We start from the raw sequence: 27337 nt of genomic DNA on the forward strand, positions 1-27337 counted from the left end.
TTTACATTTGAATGTGATGCAGAAGCAACGCCGACTAAATTTCAAGGCCGAAAGGCTGCCGCAGTGACGTCAGAGGGTGGGGGCCCAGTTACGCTGCGAACGCGGCGGAAAGCCTGTGTTTCGTTCACGTTTTAGGAGAACGAACGCTCCCGCTCTCGCAGCTGCTGCGGCTTGATTGGGATGAATATAAGACGTGGAAAAAAAAGTCTTACTGAGCATGCTCAGTTGGGCAACTGGGCCCCCAACCTCTGACGTCACTGGGGCAGCCTTTCGGCCTTGAAATTTAGTCGGCGTTGGCAGAAGACGCGACTCTCTCTCCGTCTCGAAAAGCCGCTTGGAGCGCTGCATCGCGGAAGGGTGCCGCCCGCTTCTCATAGCCCGCCGTGTTTTAAAAGCATCGGCAAGGGAACTGCTGCTCGTTTTGATGCTATAAGTGGAATATTTTGTTTGGTGAAGCAACCGTAGGCTGATTTATTTTACTGAAACTCAATTGTGCCGCTATACATGACATCGGCGGAGTTTATAGGGCCAAATCTCTTAATGTCTCCTACTCACGGTGTGCCTTAGACGATAGCATGCCCTGCTTCAAAGAATTTTCGTACTTGCACTGGCTTCTCTTTAGCTTATGTCAGCACATATAGCTCGAGATATACCAACCGCAGCATGAAGCACCACTCCGAAAAGGCATTTAGGTGTGCTTAGTATCGTATAAGCTAACCTAACTGCATGTATGAGGTTCACACTCATAAAAGACAGTGACAAAAAAATCAAACCTTGCAAGAGAAGGTACTTTGATAGATCACAGAACGTGGTGACACCGGGGCCGCATGTTTCATCTTCGCATGGTTAATCATCTGTACCATAATTTGAATGAAATGCCTGAGTGATGAGAGTATTATAAGGCGCTCTTATCCTTTCTCAGCAATCATAAGATGCCACAGTGGTGCGCGCGGCAGCGCTCCCTCATCAGACGTCTCGTAAAGCACGTTGAGTTAGATGGATGGCTCCCACGCGCACATATCTCCCCAGTATTTCGGCCACAATCTGCCCACTCAAGCAAGCTGAGGGAGCTAGACCAACCACGTCTAAATGGGCATAAGCTTCCGCCGAACACACTTTGCAAGTGTTCTTTATTATTACTGTCTTGGAGGGTGCAATACATGTGCTATGAAGGCGGTAGGGGTGGGCGGAAGTGCTTTTGTGGTTTCTGTAGGAGACAAGTGTCGTAGCTTCAAGGAGGGAGAGCAGGTGTCTGTAAGTGGCTTTTTTGCACCCTCTGCCTATTTCCTATCGCCTGTAAAGATGGCTGCTGGTGTTCCATGTCAAACATGTGTAGCCTTTTTTTCAATGGTTAACGTCAGGAAGTACAGGAATATTCTATATTTTAAAGGTAAGAAATTTTTTATTGAAACGTAACAACATGCATAAGTATTCATTTATTGAGCACACTAAGAATAAAAATTAAAATAGATTTATTGGCAGCCGCGCAGTTGAAGTAGCTTTTGCCGTTCCCTCCGAGCATCGCTCTCTTTGTTGATGCCTTTAACAACAAAAAAAAAAAATGAAACCTCAAGAGAACATAGAAATTGACAACAGCTGCCGAAGCTGCCTTTTCATGTTGTGAGCATCCCAGTTGATGGAAGACCATAGTGTGCAGCTGGCTTGAAACTTCAACTAGACTTGCTTCATGTAGCAGGTTTCTGCTAAAAAAAACAGTGAAAGCGTCTTCCATACCCTTTACAGCGGTTTATAAGTTCTAAATAGGATACACAAGGCCTCCATTGTCAAAATGAGTTGTGAAGTATGAAGCAGCTTTGATACTTGCTTCAGCTTTACTTACACAAAGGCAGCCTGCACACTGTAGATAAGAGTTTTTGCTGATAATCCTTCGAGCAACATAGCCTGCGACATAGTATATCAAAGCACTGTTACTCTTTTTTTCGATGTACGATTGATGGTCACTAGACAAAAGTGACTGAATGACATTCTCTGCGTCATTGATGCTTCCACTGTCAAGAATGCTATCTATCGTGTCCACGAGGTTCGTTGTTGGAGAGAACTCATTTGGGCTGAGCAGCGGTTTGACGACGTCTGGGGGGCAGTTGCCTCCTCTGGGTGGCGTTGCAAGGTTGTAGAACGCCAGTAAATTTACAGTCACGAGAAACTGTGAAACTGTTGGGTGAGCATTGCATCCTGATGATTGTCTGATCATGCCAAACAGGTTCTCTAGCTTACCCTGGCTTAAGCAGGACGTCAAAAGATATTTGAAGCCATGTGTAGATGTCAAGTAGGACAACAAATCAAGGGTACTCTTGATTGTAACTCTTGGTCCAGAAGCTGTGCTTTCTGTAAGAAATCCGCCACTGGCTGGTTTTGCGTGCTGCTCCCACTCTTTCAAGTACTCAAGAAATCCTGTCAGGAAGTGAATGTTAGGAGTGTCAGGATTGAGTGCTTTTTCGCTTGTCCGTGACGTCACGACACGAATCCGGCGATTCATTCTTTTGACAAAGTCTACAGTCGGCTGCGCAGTCTGATACGTAGATTGAATGTGCTCCATGTACACAAAAATTCCTTTTATGACCTGGTCACTGAAGAGCTGGAATGTGATGTTCGCCTTCATTTTTTCAAAACAGTTTGGCATAATGTGTGCATTTGTAATGCTCGGCATCACTTTTAACGTAACACTTTCTCGGTCCGCTTTGAAAGCTACTTGAATGATGCCACCGTGGACATGTCCGGCTGGTGTCAGATATCCTTTTTCAATAAATCCATTTCTCACGTTTTTTAGTAAGTGTGGAAAATCTGACACAAAGAACAGTTGTATTTTCAGATCGACTGGGTGTTCCGTGCTGCTCCATACATGGCTTGAAGAACGTGGTAAAAGAATTTTAAAAATGAACACCCCATAAAAATTGAGGCTTACTTAATCAGAACTTGTAAAAAAAACTAAATTTAGAGCATCCACTAAAGTAGAACACAATCATAAAAAAATCATAATGAGGATATCTGGAAAATAAAATTGTACCCTGTATGCATAAGAGCCACCACATGCTTCTATTCCAGCTGGCGCCATCGCACGCTATGCAGTCTACAAATAGACCAGCTTTTTTCGCTAGTATGGCTGTTTTCACAATGATTTTCGCCAGCGTCGCGAACTTCACATTGGACTTGGAGGCAAAGACACCCAGGATCTGTGTCCAGTTCCCTGCACAAACATGGTATAAGTACCATCTGAAAGTGCACACCTCACATTGCTGTTGCACAGTCGCTAAAGACAAAAAGAAAAAAAAAAGAAAGGAAGAAACGTAAGTCTGCTCACCAGTGAATGGCTGAAACAGCACCACCATGCCGTGATCCACCAGCACATTATTTTGGTGAAACGGAGTATTATCTCTGAGGTCCACAAAGCCTTCAATGTGACCTGAATTTCAAAAAACAATAGCAGAGAATATACTTTCAGTCTCATTTTCTGGCACATTTTTAAGATAGTTAGAATACTGGGGCTTTTCAAGAAATTTGACCGAAGATCCCCAGAAGTAGGGAAAATGCGATATTTGCACGCTGCTTTCAAAATTACTTTTTTTTTTAGTGGCAGGCTTTTTAAGATCAGCAGAGCCATAATTTAAGGCAGCAAATAAGAAATTCAAATTACCTATTTAAAGAGCAGAAACAAGCGGTCGAGTTGAATAAGAGCTAGAATCAAAGTCCTTACTGAAAAAAAGCTAGCACATTGGCTCATTGAAAGTTCAAAAAAAAAAAAAAAGCTGCCATTGGCAATTCCTTGTGGAGTTACGAAATTAAACCGAAACCATAGTGTAGGAGCTGAAACCAATGTACTGTGGAGCGCAAATGCCAGAATGTCGCCGCTGATTTCCACAGTAATTGCAATGGTGCTAACATTATTTTCTTCAATAACATGTGCTGAGTGCGTGCTGCCACGATAAGTTTTGCTCGCACTCCCAGGACGCAAAAAAAAAGAAAAGAAAAATCTTATTGATTCTGGTCGTCTCGTGCAAGCACTGCACTCTTTTTCGATCGGTTTCGTTGGAGATAATTTTTTTTTATTGTCCCGCAATACTGCGATGCGGTTAATTTTTGGATATCTCACAGCAGTTGTGGGCTCTCCGCTAGAATTACTTGTCCTATTTTACTGAAATGCAGCTGTTTTCTTTCATTAAATTATAATGTCATCTCTGCCATGATGATATTGTTGCGTGACGACGAGACGCCTGTCCAACAAGGTTGATGGCAGTAAAAGATATAATTAAAGCAGCGGTTGCAGTGCTGACAACTTGAGATGAGAGCTCGAACCGTGATAGCCTTTCGGTCCTGGACATTGGCAATATGCTTGTAGCAATATGATAGGCACCTTAAATTTCTGCACACACACGCACAAAAAAAAACAATTGCGAAGGTGGCAAGCAAACATCACAGTTTTAGTGATTTGAAAGTTTTTGCCATAGGTTCTTCAGAAGTCCTGCCTAGAGCACATCTTATAATAAGCGACCTCCTACTCTAAGCACCCAGGAAGACAGCGCACAATAAATTGCATTTATTACTTTTCATTCTCCTTCCCGTGCATAGCATGTAGCGCTTGAGTCATATAGAAGTTCGAAGCGCGTTGACACAACTTACTTTGGCGATGGCTAAAACTTTCTTGAAATATTCATATATTCTTTTATACATTAACTTCTATAAAAAATAGTTGTCTTTAAATTAGCAGAGCCCTTTTAACACGCGCATGCCACTTTTATAATGCACTTCTCTAGAGCAAAATCATAGTGGTTGTTTCTTGATGTGCCCAGCACTTTACAATATATGGGATGTAGAGATATATACTCACCAGCTAATTTTACATTTAGGTGCTTGGAGAGCTTGACCTCGTCAATGACAAAACCACCATGACTACTGTAAACATCCATGGTCTTCGTCTTCTCAGTCAAGGCTTTAAAATATTGGCACTGAGGCCAAAGACCTTCGCAGACAAGTTCTCCCAGGCAGCACCATGATGGCTTCTTTGCGGAGATGTTCATACAACTTTGGGCTTCGCATCTTCATCATGACATTCCACAATCCACTCATCGTATTACATGCCTTTATGAGACTTTCGTCGTGTGGCAACGAAGCAGGTCTTGACAGCAAGTTGTTTTGGGAGAAGAGACCTAATATTAGTTTCGAATGCCTCTCTGCTAACTGTCTCATTTCGCGCTTTCATACGAGACACCTGTTTTTTTGCGTTCGCGAGTCTCTTTTTGATTCTTAACAAATTGCGGAAAATGTTCTTACAGTGCATCTTTTCAGCATCATCTCTTGCACTTTTGTTGGTCTTTTTTTTTCCTCTTGCAGGTCTGGTTTTGAACCAGAACCCTCTGGTACTTACAAAAACCACAAGGCTTTCCATCTGACTGCACTGTTATCAAACATTCATCAGAAAAAGGAAGAAGTTGTCACAGAGAACAGCCTCTGCTTCGAGCTCTGTGAGTTTCCTAATTCTCTTGCCAAGTTTTTTCAATAATCGACACACCTCGAAGGGGCGTTCCCCCTTAGAATGGGGGATCAAAACCCCATCCAGCAACCGGGACCGGGCCGACCACATCATAGTGCGTCTGACGCAAGTTCTCACCCCGGCCCAAGCGGGGCCCACGATGACAATTCTGATGACTCCTCCGTTGAAGATATGGCTTCGGACAGCGACTACGTGGTCGTACCAAGCCGACGCCTGAAGAGGAAAATCAGCCGGACATCGCCCACTAGCCGGCAAGCACAGACAAAGGCGAGTAGCATGCGGTCGTACACCATTTCGTATGTGCCGACATCGAAGACAGACATATTGAACTCTCTAAATAGGCAGAGCCTGACAGAGTACTTTGAGCTCATCGCTCCAGGGAAAGTCGTAGAAATACGCATAAATACCCGAAAGAACATACTGTCCGTGGAGGTCACTACGAAGGCCTTAATGGACACGCTGAAAGCGATTGTTCGATTAGGAAATATTCCGGTTCGCGCATTCTCCGCGTACGACGAAGAAACGACAACAGGAGTTATATACGATGTGGATGAGGAGATAACAGACTCGAGTCTCGAGAAACTGCTGTCATCGTCGGCTCCCGTGCTTGGCTTCCACCGCTTTGGACGCACGCGATGTGTTAAAGTAGTGTTTCAGTCGAACACGTTACCCACACATGTAAAAGTTGGGTACGTGAGGCACTCGGTACGTCCTTACGTACCAAAACCTCTGCAATGTCATAAATGCATGAAATTTGGGCACGTTAGTGCAGTTTGCAAGGGTGCAGTAACCTGCAAGCATTGCGGTGGCCCTCATGATGGTGATAACTGCAATGCTGTGGCCAAATGCCCAAACTGCTCAGGTGCCCACGACGCAACATCAAAGGAATGTCCCAAAATGAGGAATGAAATTAGTATCCTGAAGAAGATGGTTCGAGACCACTCCACTCACAGAGAAGCTGCAAGGGCTGTACGGCGCCGTAAACATCGTTCGCGACATCGACGCAAACGAAGCAGCAGTGCTCATAGCTTATCGAATTCGACACACAAAACCGTGCCCTCACCACCTCCTAGCCTACTTTTGTCGGCCAGAAAGGAGGATACAGATGCTCAAATGCCAATACAGTCCACGCAAGTACAATGTAACCAGTCATTGGCTCTCCCCACGTCGGAAACTCAGTGGCCTTCACTACCCTCAAGAGCTACGGTAGCGCCATCACCACATAGTGCCCCTACCTCCAATGAAGAAAACAAGAAGATGGACAACACAGATGTCAAGGCTATGCTTAAAAATTTGGTGGGTTCGATGCGTAAGATTCTCAGCAGCCTAAACACTCCCGCTGCTAAGGCGGCTGTGCAGCTACTTGAGGTTTTGGAGCCTCTTCTACTGGTTCTTCAGTAAGTGAACATGGCACTGATGTTCGAAGAACGCATGCGCCAGTCGCTTGTTATGCAATGGAATGCTCGTGGCCTACGTGGCCGTCTGTCAGACTTCAGACAATGGGTTTTTAAATATAAATTTCCTGTTATCGTTATATGTGAACCGAATATGGTTTCACCTTTTCGTATATCTGGATATATCCAGATTTGGTCCCGGAGTGATCAACATACGAGCAAAGTTCTCGTTTGTATACGCCGTGATTTGACATTCTTGAGACATGAAGTCGCGTCGCATACCAGCAATGATTACGTGAGCCTGACTATAACACATAAAAAGCGAACATTCTCCGTAATAGGATACATACACCCAAGCGCACAGATGGACTGCTTCCACCTGGGGACCATTCTTCAATCAGCACAAAGGCCACACATTGTGATCGGCGATTTCAATGCACATCATCCTCTCTGGGGTAGCACTACAACGAATTATCGCGGAAGGGATTTAGCCAATTTTATATACAACTATGGACTAAGCGTGCTCAACGACGGATCACCTACATTTGTTCGTGGCACGTCCTACAGCAGCTGCCTCGACCTCTGTTTCGTTTCCAGAAACCTTCTGTCTTCCGCATGTTGGTGCACAGATTTGGACACTCGCGGCAGTGACCACCTTCCAACCTATGTTCAGTTCAGGTGGTTTCGCCGCACTCACACACGCTACATCCGTCAAACCGACTGGACACTGTTCAAGGCATCTGTCAAGTCTGGCTGTGAACACACGACTGATCCATCCGAGGTAGAAGACATCATTGCTTCTTCACTGCGTGACACAACCAAACAGGTTAACCTACCGATGCAGAGATCAGCAGTTGACTCCCAATACGAGGCCCTTCGTGCAATCCGTCGCCGTGCCGAACGACGATACAGACGAACGAAGTCACCTTCAGACCTTTCCGCCTGTCGTCGAGCTCAACGACATGTTCTTCGGCATCTTGACAAGATTGACAGGCAACGTTGGAGAAATTTCTGTGGATCTCTGGACCCCAGGCAACCTCTATCTAAGATCTGGCGGGTGGTACGAAGTTTGCAGACAACTCCCCAACAACATCAACCATTTCAAGCTGTTGCTCTACATCAGGGACGGACAGAAGTTGAGATAGCCAGTGACTTCTGTAGCCTCATCGTGGACACCACTGATGATCTTGCCACTAATGAGCTTCTTACTACCATTGTGCCTCCATCGTCTGACGACCGCCTTGATGTACGTTTTACAATACATGAGCTTGACGCTGCGATTTCTGCCTCCCGCCGATCATCGGCACCAGGACCTGACGGAATCACGTATGCTGCACTCAACCATCTTGATACAGAAGCACGACATATCCTGTTATCTCATTATAACACCTCATGGGAGTCAGGAGAAGTCCCAGCTAACTGGAAATGCAGTCGCATTATTGCACTGCTCAAGCCGGGAAAGTGTCCTTATGCACTTTCTTCCTACAGACCAATCGCGTTAGCCAGCTGCGTCGGAAAAGTGATGGAAAGAATGGTACTGGCACGATTAGAGTGGCTTCTAGAGAGCAACAACTCCTTTCCTGCATTTATGAACGGCTTCAGAAGAGGCCGATCTGCCATTGATGGTGTGGTCGACTTGATCACCAGAGTTGAAGAGGAAAGAAGCCGACGCAGACTAGTGGCGGCGGTCTTCTTAGACATTAAGGGTGCCTACGATAATGTGCTGCATTATGCGATCCTTGACGCACTGGAAGATTTCGACATCGGTGGACGACTGTACGCTTGGATTTTTAGCTACCTTAGGGACCGCACCATTTACATGACGACAAGTAACGGAGACACCGATCGATATAAGGTTCATCGTGGTGTTCCCCAAGGAGGAGTTCTCAGCCCGATCCTATTCAATGTCACAATGATCGGCCTAGCAGCAGAACTTCCCAGCACGGTGAAGATCACTGCATACGCTGATGACATATGCATATGGGCATCCGGAACTACTCGTCCGCAATTGCGAGCTCGACTACAGCGTGCAGTGACGATCACATACAAATATCTACGACGTCAGGGGCTCACTCTTTCAATCGACAAATGCGCAGTGCTTGCGTTCACGCGCAAGCATATGTCGCAATACCCGATAATTATTAATGGGACAGCGATACCTGCTGTAATGCACCACAAGTTCCTTGGGGTTGTCGTACACAGAGATCTATCGTGGACGAGGCATGTCGCCGTACTTAAATCTAAATTGAAGAGCTTTGCTCTCATTCTTCGCCACGTAGCAGGAGCAAGATGGGGCCCATCAGAATCATCGCTACTTCAATTATACAATGCTCTATTTGTGGGATACATTCGATACAGCATGCCGGTGCTTTCCAATATGGGATCTAGTTGTGTGAAGACACTCGAGAGTGTTCAAGCTCAATGCTTACGAAGATGCTTGGGTCTACCACGCTGCACTTCAACAAATGGGACAATCGCAGAGGCTCGGGCTTGTCCCATCAGTGTATACATGCTCTGCGAGCCACTTAGAGTTCACCTACGATTACTGAGCAGACACAGACAGCACCCACTGTCAGTACTACCCGCCACTCACCCAGATTGCAGTTTCTCGAATGTAATATTGCGGCATGAAAATATTATACCACCAAGGTTTTCTCCGCCAAATGCCCCTGCAGTGCCACCATGGATTCTGCCTAAACCACCTATCTCTTTTGCGATACCTGGAATTACGAAGAAGTCGCTCATTTCTTCTGTTGGCCTCAGACAACTAACCCTATATCACATTTATACAACGTACAGTGATTCTCTGCACGTGTACACCGACGGATCCACCACGCTAAACACCTCCGCCGCAGCCTTTGTCATCCCAGACATGGATATCGCTCGTCGATTCAAAGTGGACCATAAAACCACATCAACTGCCGCAGAGCTTGTCGCTATCCGAGAGGCAATAAGGTTTATTTCTGGAGAGCGACCTCGAGCCTGGACGATTTTCTGTGATGCCAAACCCGCTTTGCAAACCATTAATTGCATCATGAAGCAAGGTCCATATTACAGCTTGGCAATAGAAATCACAGAACTTATTCAGGTTGCTTCAACAAATGGCCATCCTATAACTTTCCAGTGGATTCCCGCTCATTGCGGCGTGGTAGGAAACGAAGAGGCAGACGCTCAAGCTAAAAATGCCTTAAGCAGTGCCCCCGAAGTACGCATTGCGTTTTCACGAGCTGACACGAACGCTCTGCTTCGCTGCGTGATGCGCAGCTACACACTTCAGCACTGGACCAAACCGGAACGGCGACACCAGCGACTTCACAAATGGGACCCGGAAATGAGGTTCCGCATGCCTCCTAAATTGAAACGGCAACTCACAAGTATGATCCACCGCATTCGTCTTGGTGTAGCGTACACTAGACGTTACGCACATATCATCGGTCGCAGTGACACCGGTCCTAATTGTGAACACTGTGATGTGTCAGAAACACTTGAGCACATATTTTGTGTCTGCCCAGCATACGCACGTGAACGACAAACACTGATTTCTTCTACTGAACAATATCGCAGTAGGTCATTAACTGATGAGACCATGTTGGGCCCTTGGCCAGACACCAACAGTGCAACTGCGGTCACAAGAGCAGTTATTACCTTTTTAGAAACGACTGGTCTATGTGCGCGGCTCTAAAATGTGTCTCCGCTAGAAAGAACACTACATACTCACCTCTCTATCTCACCATCGTCATCCATTAATCTTTCTTTTCCCCTTTCCCTTCCCCCAGTGTAGAGTAGCAGGCTAGAGCAAACTATCGCTCAGGCCGACCTCTCTGCCTTTCTGTAAATAAACATACTTCCTTCCTTCCCTTCATCAGAAAAAAAAAAAAACATGCCTCTGAACGAGTTGTGTTTCAACGAAACTGGGTTTAAGCTGCAACCACCGCAAAGAGCTCTCACTGAAAATTTTTTGATGAGGGCTTCAGCCTCATCACTACGTGTGAGAATTCGCTTTGACTTCTCTCGTCCTCTGAGGTATACCATTGCGACTACTGATTGCCGTTCGGCCAAAGGCTTTTCAAAGTATACCATTTTTTTTATGAACAGCGTAGAGAAATTATTCGCTTCACTTTCACAGTACGCATACGCTACTACTGTTCCTGCTGGCAGAGACGGCACTTTCAGCCAAAAGTCAGGAATATTTACGTCACAGAATGGGTGTCGATTGGTGGATTCTGGGTGGTGAGCTTCAATGTTTTGCTTGCTTTCGGTTTATGGTCCACCTTGTGCGGCGCATTTTTTAGGTACAGAATAATTATACTCAGCACAAGATTTTTGGCAGAGATCGCTTCTGAGGCAATCAACTTGGTGCTCTGCTGGAATGGCATGCTGAAGGCAAAAATTCTTTGTTTTTCGTTTCGTTGGCATTTTTGGAACAAGGTGCTGAGGATATTTAGGGAATATGGTGGGCACCGCATTAGGTTTGAGGTACGGGTTGTCGCGGGGTATCTTGTTGACCACACCGTTCACGGTGATGATGAGCACACGCTCGATAAAACTCTCATCAAAGTGTCTCTCACCAACCACAGCAGCTGGTGTCAGTTTCCAGTCCGCCCTATTTATCCTGCTGTCCCATTCCGCGAGACGTGCTTCATCTGCTGGGGCCGTGAATAATGATAATCGCTGTTTGTTCGAACGGTAATCAGTTGTACAGAACGGTACGAAGCAGGTCCTTTCCTTCGATCGCTTTGACTTCGACATTCTATCATTCACCTCATAGTTCCTGTTGTGACAGGCACAGAAACACGACAGCCACTTACTCACCCTTTGACAACACGAACAACAAACACACAAATCGGTAATAACACTAAAAACATGAACATAGAAATCCACAACACTCCTGCAAATCGGCTGTGCCAAGCAGACGACACACGCCGTCAGCACTCACCCGCTTGGCAGCACTCCTCGCAGCCACCGCGGGCATTCATCCAAATCTGTGCCACCCTCCTCCATTGAAAAGGACTGGCGTACAGCACTATACTAGCCAGTATATTCTAGGCACTATAGCATGGAGGAAGGAAAAATATAGGAGAGGCCATGGAGGAAGTAAAAACTAAGGAGAGGCCCTATACTATCCCAATGCATTGTGAGAAGTGTGGTGGTAGTGACGTAAAACTTATGGGGCAAACAAAACAGCAGATGCTCCACAGCGTGCTCTCAGCGCTGGCGTTAACATAACGCGTATTGTATGGTTTGCATGTGGTAAAATGTTGCGAGCACACCTTTCCGAGACTGTTTGTGCGTGACAGGCCCGAGCACGGCGTGCTGAAATACTCCGTGGAGTGTTTTTGTGCAACGGCATAGAAAGCACCGGTATGTGTCGGAATGAAGAAGCTACAACATGATTATAGCTCACGCGTAGTCGTATATATCACCCGGAGATCATGCACTTTTGTTTTTCTGCACACCGTGCATACGCTGAGATGTACCCACTCGCAAACAATCGCGTCAAATGCATTTTTACCTTGACTAAAATGTCAGATTGTAAAGTATCGACAACTGCTTACTGCAAACGGCCCACAACGAATACCAGTGTTTTCGTAAACAGGACGCATCGCGTTATTCACACTTCACACACCCACACACAATATTCACAGTTTCACCGTCCGTAAAGGTGAACCAATATTGTCGATGCCTTTCTCAACGCATACTACACAACACAGTCAACACTGCACATTTTTTAAGATGCCGCTGTTCTTCGCACAGGCCGCCACGTGTGTTCACTTCTCCGAAATAAACAGCTAGCCAACGTGGCAAATATTTCATCACGCACTTCACCACTCACCTAGATGTTCTCTGACACATACCACAGCTAATGTTGCCACTGTGAGATGAAGATTAAGCTTTAAAAAAAAAACTTGCCCCAAGCACCGAGCGACTGCACCCCACTCAGCCACCGGCAAGAGTGTTTTGCCAACCACTGCCTTGCACGTGCACAGGTGACGTCACGCTGCAACGTACCCCGGTAGAGGTCTATTGTTTTTCGAAATAGAGGCTCTGTGCGGCACACAGTGCTGTAATATACAAAAAATGTGATTGTTGCGGTTTATTCTAGGAATTGCCGAGCTTTTATGGGGGGTGTAAAAAAAAAAAAAAAAGTCGGAGCCTGTTTACTGGCCCTTTAAACATTCTTTTGCCATTGTCACTCAGCGAAAGGAGAAAAACACACCTGTATTCGCAGTTCCACGAAGCGTCACAAGATGTTGAGACCATTGTCTGGTTACTTAGTAATCAAAGATTTCTGCGTATACCACAATGCTATAAACACTAACATTCTATATTAGCGAAATTCAAGGTACCCAAATGGTTGCTCGCATGTGTTTGAGAACTGCCAATGTGGTCACATTTTTGTGAGTCCATGCGTTCAAGCTTCCCGCACAGCGGTGTCACTATCACACTGTGCGTTCAGAACTCGAAAATAAATGTTCGTATAATCAATGCAATGTCTAATTATTTAGCAAAAATACATGAATATTGTGGCATGAATCGTGCTTCATGAAGCGCTAAGAAACATTTGCAACAAACATGACAAATTTGACGGCATCGCTTCTTCAAAACAGATGTGTTTGCGTCGATATCAGGTGACCCCAAAAAAATATGGGCTACAATTCGTAAACTCAAAGGCAGCTCAAATATTATGATCCCTAGCACACTTATGTTTAATGATGTGGAATATACCAGTACTCCACTGGTGAACAAATTTAATGATCACTTTTTGCATGCTGGTATTGCAAATAATCCTGGTACTAACAATCTTACAAATGATCTATTTGGATATATATCATCTCACAGTACCAACTCCATATTTCTGTCTCCGTGCACTGCAGATGAAATTTGTAAATTAATCAAATCTTTGAAAACAGATAGCGCAGCCGGATATGATGAAATCAAAGCGAGACCAATTATTCATGTTGCTGATATACTATGTGCCCCGCTTTGTCACATATGTAATAGAGCGCTATCTACCGGGATCTTTCCTGCTAGTATGAAAATAGCCAAAGTTGTAGTCTTGCATAAAGGTGGATCCTTGAATGATCTGAATAACTACAGGCCCATATCTGTGCTACCTCTTTTTTCTAAAGTATTAGAATTAGTTGTAAAGTTTAGGTTAACCCAATTCTTGGATGAAAAGCGGGCACTTGTTGACAATCAATTCGGCTTTCGCAAGAATAAATCAACCGAGGAGGCACTGCTGAGTGTTAAAGAAGAAATAATTGAAAATTTTGAAAACAGGTTATTTACTGTTGGAGTTTTTCTTGACTTCAGGAAAGCTTTCGACTCTATAAAGCATCACATTTTGTTTCAAAAACTTCCCGAATATGGAATTAGAGGCGTTACCTTAGAACTGATAAAGAGTTATTTTTCAGATAGATTTCAATTTGTAAGTCTTAATAACATAAGCTCAGAGATGAAGCAAATAATGTGCGGCGTACCTCAGGGGTCCATTTTGGGTCCTCTATTTTTTATAATTTATATCAACGACATTGTGAATATACCACTTACGCCTAAAATGGTTCTCTACGCCGATGATACCAGTTTATTTTTCTCTGGTCATAATTTAGCTGACTTGGCAATAGTAACAAACAATTGGTTGCACCAGCTGCTGATTTGGTTGTCCCTCAACCAGCTCCAGTTAAATGTTACTAAAACGAAATTTATTGTTTTTAAACCTAAGAATAAACCCGATGTCACTGACATTTCTCTTCGATTTGATGCTTGCGCTATTGAACGGGTATCTGTATTTAAGTTTTTGGGAGTATTGTTCGAAGAACATTTGAGCTGGACTCATCACGTAAACAAATTACATACTAGCATTTCCAGGTCCAATCGAGTGTTTTACAATATCCGGCATCTGGTTCCGACTTGGCTAAAACGTCAGCTGTACTATACACTCATACATTCTCAACTATACTACTGCCTCTTAGTCTGGGGTACTACAAGCAAAACAAACTTAACCAGGCTGACACTCCTCCAAAAACAGGCTGTTCGACACATAGAAAACCTTGCTTATCTTGACCATACAGCACCGTTTTTCTTAAAAAATGAGATATTAAAAGCGGATCAGCTATACTTCCTCAAACTTGCTACATACATACACAGTAAAATGCGTCAAAATGAATCTATGTTTACACACATGTACTTGACTAACCGCAATCCATATATTTTGCGACACAGCCACCTCGAAGTTCCGTTTTGCAGAACAAAATACGGTACTAAACAGCTAAAATATATGATCCCTAGTTTCCTAAACCAACATCCACAAGTACTTAGCAATGTGTATGAAGTTTCATCAAAATCCCTGTTTAAGCGTGTTGTTAAATTATATTTGCTGTCTTGCGTGCCTTTCATAGTATGAGTAGACCTCTAACAACATGTGGCTTAAGACCTGTTACATTAAAGAACTCAATTCTACTATTCCTGTATGTATGTCGCCGTCCCTTGCAAATACCGCTATGTCATGTTTCCTTTTTTTTATTACCGTGCTGAGCTTCCGCTTTCTAATGTATAATTTCTTACTGATAGCCACAACCCTGCTGGACAGTGCTTGGGTGGTAGGGCCATTGTCAGGCAGTTAATTCTGCCTTTAGCCATACCATCCCTCGACATGTTTTATGTTGAAATAAACAATTCAATGAAAAGATTCGGGGCAGTAACGTTAATGGCGCGACGCATTACCATAAAGAAAAAAAAACTGCATTTGAACTGACCACCTGCAGCACCAGCGCTTTTTGAAAACCACGTCGACACACAATGCCACCAAAGCCACACGACGTCTTACACAGCCTCGGCGGTACCACTTATCGTAAAATCACTGCTTTATGATGACTGGGCCCGCAGCGTTTCAGAGTTTTAGAATAGCGGGCGTTGTGCTTGCATACGGGTGCCATATGAGTTTTCGAATGGCGATAGTTCCTGGGGCGCGTGATCTCCTCGATATAACCGCGAAGGGGCTTTACAGGCCGCACGCTATTTCGGATTTTCGGCGGGCGGACCGCAAACGCTAACGGCGGTTAGCGTTTACCTGATAGTCCTCACCGACTCCTCACAATTCACTTTTTGGAGATGTGATTTTTTTTTTTTGTTGTCAGTCATCTCTAGCGCCGCAACAAAGCAAATTCAGCACTGTTTACTGAACATATGCGTGGTTCTAGTAATGCGCAAATGGGCCCCGTCACCGTAGTTAGTTCCAAAAAGAAATTATTTTGAAGAGCATTTGATTGGCATTTCCATAAAAAAAGGCGGTTGCGTCAACTTGACGTCAGGCAGATCCGGCAGCGCGCCAGAACCACGTGTGTGCGCAAATCGAGCGCCACCGTGGTCACGCATTCACTTTCGGGGCGTTCGGGTTTTCGCCTGCATAGAAAGTCTTAAGCAAGTGGACGGCTCGCTCGGCCCATAGACCCGACACGACACGAGTCTCGTCGATGCTGTTCAGGACGGATCCCATTCCGCCGAAGCGTTCGTTGGCGCAGCCAAACACGATCCTCGAGACGCCGAGCACGCCCAAGGCCGAAGCGCACATGATGCACGGCTCCACCGTTGCGTACACACATATGGCAGGGAACACGTGTCTCCAGTGCAGCCGATGATCGGCGCACCAGGCCAGTACTTGCTCGACGCAGCCCATCTCGGCGTGCCGACACGCATTTCTCGACTCGTTCACGCGGTTCCTGTCGCGAGCAATGATGTCTTCGCCGTCGTAGACCATCACGCAGCCGACAGGGACTTCGCCCGATGACAGTGCTTCTTCGGCCAGGCGAAAACACTCGCTCATCACACTGCGATCGAAGCTCGTGGCACCCATGGAGTCGACGACACTTTGCCGGTCACCGCCGCGACGGTTTCTTCGAGGTTCGATAGTACCAAAGCACACCTAGCGATAGTACTGAGCCACAGACTGAGCGTGGTCACAGAACACCTACCAGTGCGTGGTCAGGCCACAGAACCACAGGAGAGAACCATTTAGAGAAGGGAAACTACCTTTGAACCATAGCCTCCTATATACTTTCTACATAGCCTCCTATATACTTTCTATATAGGAGGCTATGTTTGAACCATACCTTTGACAATGCAACGAAAAGGGTTAGCGGTGGCGTTCTAAACTAACTTATCCGACCTAGAGATGGCGCTGCTGAAACTATCATCATCATTGCGTTAAAGCAAAATTTCTCTTGCTGCTAGCCATGGAGCAAGAAACTCCTTCATGCTGCTAGCCATGCTAGCTTCCCTGCCACGGAGGAAGTTTCCTCCATGTTCTCTGCCCTCGAATGATGTCCCCACCATATTGCCTTGTACTCCCTGATTTGGTGTATTCCCATGAGCTCCTAAAGCAAGCTTACCTATTTCACGTTGCTTAATTTCCAATCTAATAAATAGATGGATGGATAAATATGGCTGTACCCTTTAGATCGGGCGGTGGCTAGCGCCACCAGGCCGTAATACTTACTGAATCAAAAACTAGATTTATTTTTTCCCCTTAAATAGTGAGGTTGAGGATTCGTACTTTGCAGCGAAGGATTCAATTTTCACTCGTGCGTTGACTTTAGCCACCAATCAGATAACCTCCTTCTTGTTAATTCTACCCGCTTTAAGTCTATTTTGCCCTCACTGTCCCTAAACCCCTGTGCTTTGAAAAACTCTGCACCATCAACCTGAACTACAGGGTGTAAAGGGGCCCTTTACAGAACATTATAAAGTGTTCGGCAGTTTCTTCTTCCTTTCCGCACGCACTGCACACCGCGTCTACCCCTTCGTATTTGGCCCGACATGTCTTTGTTCGCAATATACTCCCGTCCTGGCCTCAAACAGTAGAGAACTACCCCGAGTATTATCATAGATCCTTTCCTTGGCTATTTCCTGCTTAAAAGTTCGATAGATCTATAGTGCGGACTTCTTATCATGCAAATTCTCCACATATCGGTCTTAGCTTCCTTCACCTTCTTCTTAACCGATAATTCTTTTTGGTTTGGCCCCCTGCTGTTTTCCAAGTATTTACCAGTCAATTTTCTGGTTCGCTTCTGCCATTTTGTATCGACATTCCTCATGTACAAGTAGCTGAATACCTTCCTAGCCCAATGCTCCTCCCCCATTTCTCTCAATCGCTTCTCAAATTTTATCTTGCTGCTAGCTTCCCTGCCCTCAAATGATGTCCATCCCATATCACCTTGTACTCTCTAATTTGGTGTATTCCCGTGAGCTCCTAAGGCAAGCCTACCTATTCCACGTTGCTTAATTTATAATCTTGCTTGAACTTCTGATACCATGCACAAGACCGCATTGCCGAACGTCAGACCAGTAACCATGACCCCTTTCCATATTCCTCTCACAACGTCATACCTATTGTAATTCCTCAGTGCCTTATTTTTCATTGCCACTGCATTCCTGTTACTTTTAGTCGACACGTATATTTCGTGTTCCCTTAGGTACTCGGCCCCATTGTTTATCCATACGCCCAGATATTTGTATTTATCAGTTATTTCTAGCGTGACCTCCTGTATTCTAAGCTTACTACCTTCATTGTCATTAAAAATCATGACTGCTGATTTTTCCTTACTGAATCTGAAATCTAACCTATCTCCCTCATTACCGCAGATCGCCAGCAACAAACAGCGCCACGTCGCGGTGCATAGATTCCGGTTTCTCCGCCGCCGCTTGGGAAGGCGCTCGTTCACGCGACAACGGCTCAGCAAATGCTGTCTAGCCAATAGTCATGCCACATCCTCTATCAACGGATGCTTTCGAACTGCGCAGGTGGCCGTAAGAATTAGCGCAGTGCCGAATGCGGGCAGCAGCGTGCGTGCTCTGTAGGCGCTGCGCTTCTTCAAGTGCAAAGAGGACATATTACGACGTGCTGGAGGTGAGCCCGAGGGCAAAGCAGAACGAAATCAAAGCTGCCTACTATAGGCTGTCGATGAGGTACCACCCCGACAAAAACAAGGGCAGCAGCAGCGAGCGCTTCCAGGAGATTACCACTGCGTACGACACGCTCTCGAACGAATCCTTGCGGGCGCACTACGACGACAAGATTATGGGCAGCTCCCCGCAGCAGGGCCTTCACGCGAGGAAACCGGCGAGGCGTGCACCGATGAGCGGCCGGTCGCCAATATACAACTTTGACGAATTCTATCGGCAGCACTACGGGGACGCCGTCAAGTCTTACCAGTGGCGCAGGAAGAAGTTCGAGGACGTGATGCGAGAAGAGGAGATGCAAATTAGGCAAGGCAAAGACGCGGGTGTGACCCTGGCACTGTTTGCAGTTGTCGCTCTTGCGTTGTTCGGAGTGCACGTGTGGGAGAAAATGCACGACAAGCCTTCTTCGCCACCCTCCCAAAAGGGGAAATAAACACTTTTATTTCTTACACATCTCCAAGTGCAGAGTTTGGTTTGTACAATAAGGTGTGCGGTGGCGATATGGGATTGGAACGGCGCTTGGAATTTCGAGACGACCTTCTCACGGGAGTCATCACGGCAACACTCGTCGTGCACTGTCTGCCATGGATCCTGCAAAGGAAGAGGCAGTAAGCACGACTGGACAACACACCAGAACTGCCTACTTACTGATTCAGGCTAGGCTTCTCGTACACCTTGTAGTCGATAATTGTTGATGCAAACACGTTTTCTGTTGACACATGCTCGAGGTTTGGCTTCCTGCTCAGCTTGTGCTCTTGCTTCCTTGTGGGCGGGCTGTGAGTTGCTACAGGTGCCTTCTTCGTTAGGCTGTCCAGGGCTTCAGTCAATTGATTTCGTCCCTGTTGATATGAACACCACACAGTAGTAAATAGTGTAAGGATGAAGCTAAGGAATGCATGAGATACATCAAATTTGGATATACAGTATGTCCTCAAGTGTAACAAGACTGCGATTGTAGCGCAAAGGGTGGCTTTGCAGAAAGCACAGCACAGTCGCAGTGAAAACTAGGAAGATGGGCATTTCTAGAACCCGCTGTAAACTCTCTTGGAGCTACCAATACAAGTACGCTTGCAAGCTTCACCATATTTTTAGTCAAGTTGGGAAGCACCCACTATGCCATGTTTCGTGCAGAAAAGCGAGGTACGCACACTTGACCGTGGTGGCTGATGACAGCCCTTTGTTAATCCGCTCGTTACGTAATTCGTATTTTGCGACACCTGGTTGTTATTTTACTCTTATACCTTGCTACATTAGTACTTATGTAAGCTGTTGTATCGTTCGTCAGACGCCACACATGGAGAACACAGAGCCCAAAGCACTGGCCGAGAAAGAGAAGTGACACAGCTGATACCAGGGTGGAAACTCTCCCTTTATGTACACGAGCATCTCCGTATGTAGATTTATACCTCCAGGCAACCGGTTTTCAAACCGCAACTGAAACCCCAATCGCACAACAACGCATTTATTTCCCGACATAATGCCTGCAAAGGCGTTTCTTAGAAAAGTTTCGAGCACCGGCTCGACTCTGTGGCAGAATGCTGGGCTAGAGGACCAAGGTTTCAACTCCGTTACACCTAGATATATATTTTTTATTTCATTATTTTTCTCCCTATTTCGGTGGCGAAAATGACCCTTGTTGTGATCTCATAACGGCTTTTGCTGTATTTCTGCTATCAATGGTAACGTGAGGGCAGACTTTAGATTGCAAATGTCTGGAGAAAAAAAATTTAACATTTGAGTAAATAAGGTGGATTGTAAGTAATAAAAAGTGAAAATTTCTCTTTTGTTGCACTAAATGTGTACTATGCTTTCCTTGGCTTCAATGGTAAGGAACCATCTCGCTGAGTCACCGGTGGCACATCTACAGTCACCAGGCAGAATATACTCCCAGCTTTCCTCAATTTCAGTTAGGTTTTAGCTTGTGGCCCTTGACGTCCTAACACAACTCGTGAAAGTGGAGGGCTCCACTTAATGTTAACTATTTGGAGTATTTTTATTGTGCACCGACATTGTACAGTACGGCGAGAATTTCGGAATGCAGCTCCTAAAATTTATTTTTACACATCGATTTACATTTGAATCTACAGTTTGTTGGAATAACTTGCGCTTTGCCTGGTTCTCCTGCGTGTATTCATGTGGTCACACAGACATATAGATAGTTCAAAAACATTAAAATCCAACGTCTATGCATACAATGGCAATCATTTCATATGTAATAAATACACACAATGGCAATCATTTCATATGTAATAATTTATTGATGAAAATATTAAATACAGCAGTAAGGCACACTTGTGGATTTTCAGCCGGTTTGTCTAGTGAAGTGAGTGAACATAAGCACTGGCCAAAATGGTATCCCTACTGCACAACCCTTTCGTACACTGTTACCTGAAAATTATTTTTGGTTGTTTTTATTCTATGGCCAGAAAAGCGCAACTTGCATGCTACTTGATTTTTGCGCCATAGCATTACGAACGACAAAGAACAACAACACGACAGCTGGGCAAAGTGGCACTCATGACTGCAACCAAAGGCTTGGGGTGTGTTTATTGCAAGCGGGGCCTCTGCTGGTGGGAGTAGCTTTGATTGCCTTGTGTGCACTGTACCACAGGCACTTCATTCTAGCGTAACAAATGGCCAAGTAAAACAAGAGAAACATCAAGTGTCCTAAAGCTCGATCATTTCAGACAGAGGAGCATTTCAGTTTAACCTTATCTCGGCAGAAAGTACATCTCGTCAATGCATGCAGAGATTCAGTTATTACTGCAGTCGGATTCTGTATCACTTCTTGTATGCTAGTGCTGAAAAAGTTGCATGGAACAGACATTGCATTGTTACCAGTGACATATTCGGGACAATATCCCTGCAGTTCCTAGTATGGTAGTATCTTCTGGTTCAGTCGTCCAGCCTGTTGTGCATGCACTATTCCCACTGCAAACATGTTGCCAGCGGCGGTTGAAAAACAACTGATGTACGACAAATAGCAAAATGCGAGTGATAACAAAGAAGACTGCTGTTGCATGAACTGAGGAGAGCTCAGTTCACACCTTTTTAACGTGGGTGTCACCATTCTGCCTAGCGGGTAGGCAGCATGGTGACTTGTCTTGTGCGAAGTTTGTATGGAAGGCTTGTTGTTCATTCTGGCACACAGAATCTCGTATTAATAGATGCAGTCTAGTCAGTGAGGCACCCTGAAAGGTTTTTATGTTGGTTGGGTGACAATGTGCGATGACGTGAACGTGTTGCAGGTGGTCGATGTTATAGGTTTTCCGCACTCTTTTTGTTGAAAAAACATGCAAGTTACATCTGTGCGAATAGCAAAATCTCAAAACTATGTCGAATTAAAGTTTGAGTACAAATCTAACAGAACATTTTTCTAAATGTTGCCGAATATTTGTGTAATATTTTTTGAACACTTCGAAGTCACAAGAAAAAAAGGTTGCGGGGGGATAGAGGAACATGGAAGCCTTTCTTTTGGCTAGGTTGGTAAAGTGTTGCAGGGATGGTGTTTCCTAGTTGTTTTTATCAAGAATGAAGAAATGCACAGACTAAATTGTATTTACATGATTTGGTGCAACCAATGTGGTGTCAACAGCACTTGACACGTGAAAGAAATATACTGTATTTCTTTGGCCTCTCCCCTCTTCAACTTCTGTTGAGACCCAACTGATTTGGCATACAAGAGAATACTTCCTTCGAATTTGAAGTCGCTAATCTGCCCTTTTAGCTGTCAGTATATAAAAACATCTGAATTTTCGGATTGTTGAAAATGTTTTTTTTTTATTTTTGGTTTGAAACGACATTAATTAGAGCCCCAAGTAGGTTCGAACCAGCACTTTCATGAGTATATTTGTTTACAGCCAAAGCGTAGCCGTAAAGATAGCTTCGCAACAATATCAGATTGTAATGCGGTGAAGCATATTTGATATGTGGGGTCTAATGTTCTAAAACCACCATATGATTATGAGAGACGCCGTAGTGGAGGGCTCCGGAAATGCAGCTCCGCAGCCCGGATTCGAGCCCGCGACCTGCGCGATGAAGCATATTAAAAATATTAAAGGGCTATGGTAACGGCACAGTGCATCTCCATGTTGTAACCAGCAAATACATTTGCTACCATAGCAGAGTTTTAACGGCAGCTACACAGCAATGCAAGAGTGTAATGGGGTGAAGCATTTAAAAAATCTAATGGGGTTACTGTTAATTTGACATTGACTGTATTCGTCTTCGGGAAGTTCGAATACTTTGAATAGTCCAAATTCCAGTGCGAATTGAATAACAAACAGTATTCGAAATATATTCGAAAGGTCGAATATTAGCACACCCCTGGTAGAGCTGCGCAAATAGCAAAATTTTGTTCGGTGCGAATCAAATAGAACATTTTTAGAATATTTCTAAAACTTTTTTGTAGTTTTAAGTGAAACTGAGGGAAGACAAAGTTGGCATATTCTTATGAGATGGAGCAATATGAAAAGGTTTTTTCTCGCTGGTTTAATAATGTGCTGGTGGGGTGATATTTAAAAATTGGGCGATTCCTCGTAAGATCGAACAAAGCATGGCTGGTTGGCCTCTTAAATTTCTTTCAAAATTTTATATATTGTTGTCACATCAGTGGGAAGAAGAAATCCGTAGGTGGTCTCGCTGTAAAAATTTCTTTCGAAGCACAGTAAATAGTGACGGAGAGGTGGAGTGTTTTTTTTTTCGAATTTGGCGATGAATTACACAAAATATTACAGCAAAGACTGTTATGAGATCACAACTCGGAGCTTGCGCAGCGCCCTAGTTGTCCACCGCCGCCGGTGTCCGTAACCACATCGCGCGCAAATAGAAAAAAAAAAAAAAAACCTAGTACCGATGACACGGCAGGGCTTGAACCCGGGTCCGCTGGGTGCCAGCCCAGTATTCTACCACTAAGCCACACCAGTGCATAGGGCTTGTGGGCAAACTTGCCTTAGCCAGGCTTGATCTCGAAAAAGCAATTGCATTAATACGACTTATAAAGCATTTGAAAATAGTGAAAGAACAACCAGTTGGCGCACAATGCGAATAGCTTAACGAGTTAGTCGTCCAATGCTCCAACCCATTACAAAAGCTTGTTGCTTGTTCACCTATTAACTGTGGCGCATACCCACTTCAGGCATAATTCCTCATTGTTGTTGGCCACTGCATGAATAATTGGCACAAAATTTCTCGCAACAGTTTAGCGGATACCACGCTTCTGAGAAGAATGACGAAAAATAGCATACTGAATGCCGGCCTACTAGCCTAAAATTTTTATTAATGCCATAGTGGGCATCAAGCAAGTGTGCTTGCAGCAGTTTTCCAATGAGTGTTTAGAAAAGGCTCTGAAAGACTGCTCTCCAAGCTTTCGCTGTGACCGTGCTGGGCCTTCTGCGTAGGCCTGGCGTTTTATTAAAGCTGCATGGCTAGTCCACACCTACTTGGGTGTGGACTAGCCATGCAGCTGCCTTGTGCGTGGATAAACTAGTTGAAAGAACCTCCCAGAGTTCATAGCCTCGTTTTGCATCTAAGTCACAGGTTCAAGCAGTATAGACCATTTTCACAAGGAGGCTGCCATTACTTCCGCCGCAGCGCCATCTAGCATCCGTGATGTTTCGCCACCGTGTCGGTGTGTGGGGTTGTGCGGCAGGCTATGAAGCGTATGTATTCAGTACACAAGGTATTGCTGTTCTTTGCCATAAACGGTAAAAACAACAACGCTTTGGGTGTGTGAAGGGGCTAGTAATTAAAGCGGCAGAACTCTTATTTATTTTTTTTGCATTCATTATTCGGCGTTTATATTGCCCATCATAAACCACACATCCCACCGTCTTACAGAAGTTGTACACTCACGACAAAGATCTTGTCACGCCCTTTTCATGTAGCTTTAAGTGAATGTTCAGGTTCTCCAAGGGCATTGCAGAGCACAAATTGGATGTGTCATGCTAGTTACCCACTGCGAAGTGAGGGATATCTCATCCGTATTAACACAGCTACGTAAACTGCAGTAATCACCATTTCGAGCCAATCTACGAGGCTAATTGCTTTGACTAAACGTATCATACTAAATAGAAGAATAAAACTAAGCGAAAACAATATAGTGGCCTACTTGAGTGGTGCTTATAAGTTTTGCATTCTAACATCAGCGCAGTACTTGACTGCTTATTTTTGGTCACCTATCTGGCCATATCCACCTGCCATTTGACTGAGTGAAACGCTAGCCATTCCGGATATATTGCAGCACTTACCAATATAGAACTTGTAATGTAACTCAAATGATGTACCTTGAAGAGTACACAACCGCAAGAACTCCGCGTATAGCATTGTGCGTCGCAGACCGTTTTATCGGGTGAGGAGGTTCAGACTGGCTGCCAGTGCCTTCCTCCTTTCTTTCTTGTGCCGACAGTGCGGAGTGTAGGGGCTGGTGCATTAGTGGCATTGTCAATTTTAGCACATTTTAGGTGAAACTGTGGATTTTCTTCTTTTATTATAATGTCAGCCAGCAAAGGGTCAGCAGGAACCACTGTGCCATTTCTGAATGTTCTAACAACTATTAAAAAAAAAAGAAACTGCTGTATGAATAAGTATGCAATAGACATCACCGAACACAGAGTTATTGCGATTCCGTACTCTTTAAGGTACATCACTTGTATTACATTACACCGCCTGTATTGTTTTCACCTTGTTTTATTATTATATTTCAGTATGATGTGTTTGGTCAGAACAATGAGGCTCATCACTGCAGTTGATGAAGCTGTAGTAACACGGACGAGTAAACCTATACTTCTCAGTGGGTTAGCCAGCATGACATTTAATTTGTGCTCTGCACCAGCCTTGTAAAAACCTGAATGTTCACTGAAGACTATATGGAAAGGGACGTGACGAGATCCATGTCATGAGTGTACAACGTCTGCAAGAAACCAGGATGTATTCTGTACAATGTGCAATATGAAAGACAAATAGTGAAAAAAAAAATGGCCCCCTATCTGCATGTTAATCTGCAAATGTTGTCGAAAGACAACAATCTTGCGTGTGAAGAGAGTGAACAAAACATTCATTTGATGTTCTGCGCAAGAAAATCAGGAATGGTATTCTGCAGCTTGCAGTGGAGGCAAACGAGCTAATCAAGTCACGTGACACGGGAGACATGAGCGCCATCTGGCAGTTTTCTTGGAAAACGAAGCGCGTGGCTCTGAGACAGGTGTGTGCGCCCGTCTCAGAGGTGATAATGTGTAGAACGCAAGGCGACGGGTAGGTGCTACCACCGTGTCGTCTTAGCAAAGCGTTGGAAACACTCGCTTTTTCGTGCAAGCATTGCATGGTTAGCGCAGCGTGAGAAGCGCTACGGCCCTTAAAATTACTTATGTATGCCTTTTCTAGTAAAAAAAAAAAGACGCACATACAGAATATATACGTGTTGTTATGGTGCCTTAGACATGTGCAATAATTGCTTTTTAATTGGCAATTGCACAAGTATGAACGCTAAATCTTGAGCAACATTGGTGGACGCTGCGGATGGGGTCTGCCGTTTCAAGTACCTGGTGCTGTTAAGAGTGGACAAACAAACAAATGTACAGACAGACGGACCAAAATCTTTGCGTAGAAGGTCCCCAAGAAAGACTATTGTCTTTAAAAATGAGTTCTGTTACTTCATCTGTAGAATAACTACCTTGGTAAAACAGATAATCAGGGTGAACAGTGGAAGTGCCTCAGACAGGCTGCCTGATGTTTCAATAGAAGGACCTATCTTTGTCAAAAACACCTTGTCATCCTTGGCGCGTTAGTATTAAAGGGGTTTTTAATGAAGGAGTTAGTAGTGATTCTACAAAACATGCAACAAGTTTTTTTTTATTGTGAAAGCTGATGTGCAGTAGAATAAGTGAGGAAAGTATAAGAAATATCAAAAATGGGTTGTTTTTTTAATCGTCATCAGCAGTTTCCCTTGCATGCTCTTTTCTTGAAGTTAGTGCAATTATATCTTTTTATTGAAAAGTGCCGTTAATGTAAGCTTTGGCAGCTTTAAAAACAAGCATGCTGAGAAAATGATGCGGAATTTTCGCCGCTATGCCATAGGCCCTTTGTGAAATAAAGGCCTGCAAACTAGGCAGAAAAACGTTTCTTAGGTCCAGTTTGAGAATCCTCATTAAAAAATCTACAGTGCACAGACCATTGAACTATAATTAAATGTAAGCAACAGTACACCTATATGTAGCCAAACAAATATGAGGCACGTAGCTTTAATAAAACGCCTTCGTATGAAAATACATGATGCTGACTTTTCCATGAGGGTCTGCAGGAGCTATTTCTGAGAAGTTTTTTTCGAGTGCTTGGTCTTGTCTGCAGTCACCTTGGAATTATCGGCCTTCTCCCTTTGCCTTGATGTGGGCTTTCCCACATTTGACTGACGCTGTTTTGGTATTTTTCCTCTTAGATGGAATAAGACATTTCATCTGCATTTCCTTCAGCCCTGATGTGTGCA

At 44.5% G+C, this 27337-nt stretch overlaps 3 protein-coding genes and 2 pseudogenes across 3 annotated transcripts in view; 1 reads left to right on the top strand and 4 right to left on the bottom strand.

Moving 5' to 3' along the window:
- Nucleotides 1-3071: 3071 nt before the first annotated feature.
- LOC119161923 (uncharacterized) lies at nucleotides 3072-5414 on the bottom strand (annotated as a pseudogene).
- Nucleotides 5415-7865: 2451 nt separating this feature from the next.
- On the bottom strand, nucleotides 7866-12840 carry LOC142783619 (uncharacterized; annotated as a pseudogene).
- Nucleotides 12841-13381: 541 nt separating this feature from the next.
- Nucleotides 13382-17096, bottom strand: LOC119162650 (tRNA-specific adenosine deaminase 2). The gene is made up of 2 exons (XM_075882300.1): nucleotides 17010-17096; nucleotides 13382-16929 (listed from the first exon to the last, which is right to left on the bottom strand). Exon 2 carries the CDS (start codon nucleotides 16751-16753, stop codon nucleotides 16268-16270), a length of 486 nt encoding a protein of 161 aa, XP_075738415.1. The 5' UTR covers nucleotides 16754-16929; nucleotides 17010-17096; the 3' UTR covers nucleotides 13382-16267.
- A 1492-nt stretch (nucleotides 17097-18588) lies between these two features.
- On the top strand, nucleotides 18589-19576 carry LOC119178537 (dnaJ homolog subfamily C member 30, mitochondrial). The gene has a single exon (XM_037429747.2). The coding sequence runs from the start codon at nucleotides 18728-18730 to the stop codon at nucleotides 19289-19291; it is 564 nt and encodes a 187-aa protein (XP_037285644.2). The 5' UTR covers nucleotides 18589-18727; the 3' UTR covers nucleotides 19292-19576.
- Nucleotides 19261-27337, bottom strand: part of LOC119178526 (uncharacterized) — a 51210-nt gene continuing 43133 nt past the window's right edge. Inside the window, exons 9-10 of the mRNA XM_037429735.2 lie at nucleotides 19507-19697; nucleotides 19261-19449 (exon numbers count right to left, since the gene is read on the bottom strand). Coding sequence (XP_037285632.2) covers nucleotides 19305-19449; nucleotides 19507-19697 — 336 coding nt within the window. The 3' untranslated portion in view covers nucleotides 19261-19304. The remainder of the gene's footprint in view (nucleotides 19450-19506; nucleotides 19698-27337) is intronic.

Source organism: Rhipicephalus microplus, chromosome 2 (assembly GCF_043290135.1).
Source record: "Rhipicephalus microplus isolate Deutch F79 chromosome 2, USDA_Rmic, whole genome shotgun sequence".
NCBI classification, from domain to species: Eukaryota; Metazoa; Arthropoda; class Arachnida; order Ixodida; family Ixodidae; genus Rhipicephalus; species Rhipicephalus microplus.

Coding starts and splice junctions, on each gene's coding strand:
- LOC119178537 (XM_037429747.2), top strand. CDS start 18,728: ATGCGGGCAGCAGCGTGCGTGCTCTGTAGGCGCTGCGCTTCTTCAAGT.
- LOC119162650 (XM_075882300.1), bottom strand. CDS start 16,753: ATGGGTGCCACGAGCTTCGATCGCAGTGTGATGAGCGAGTGTTTTCGC.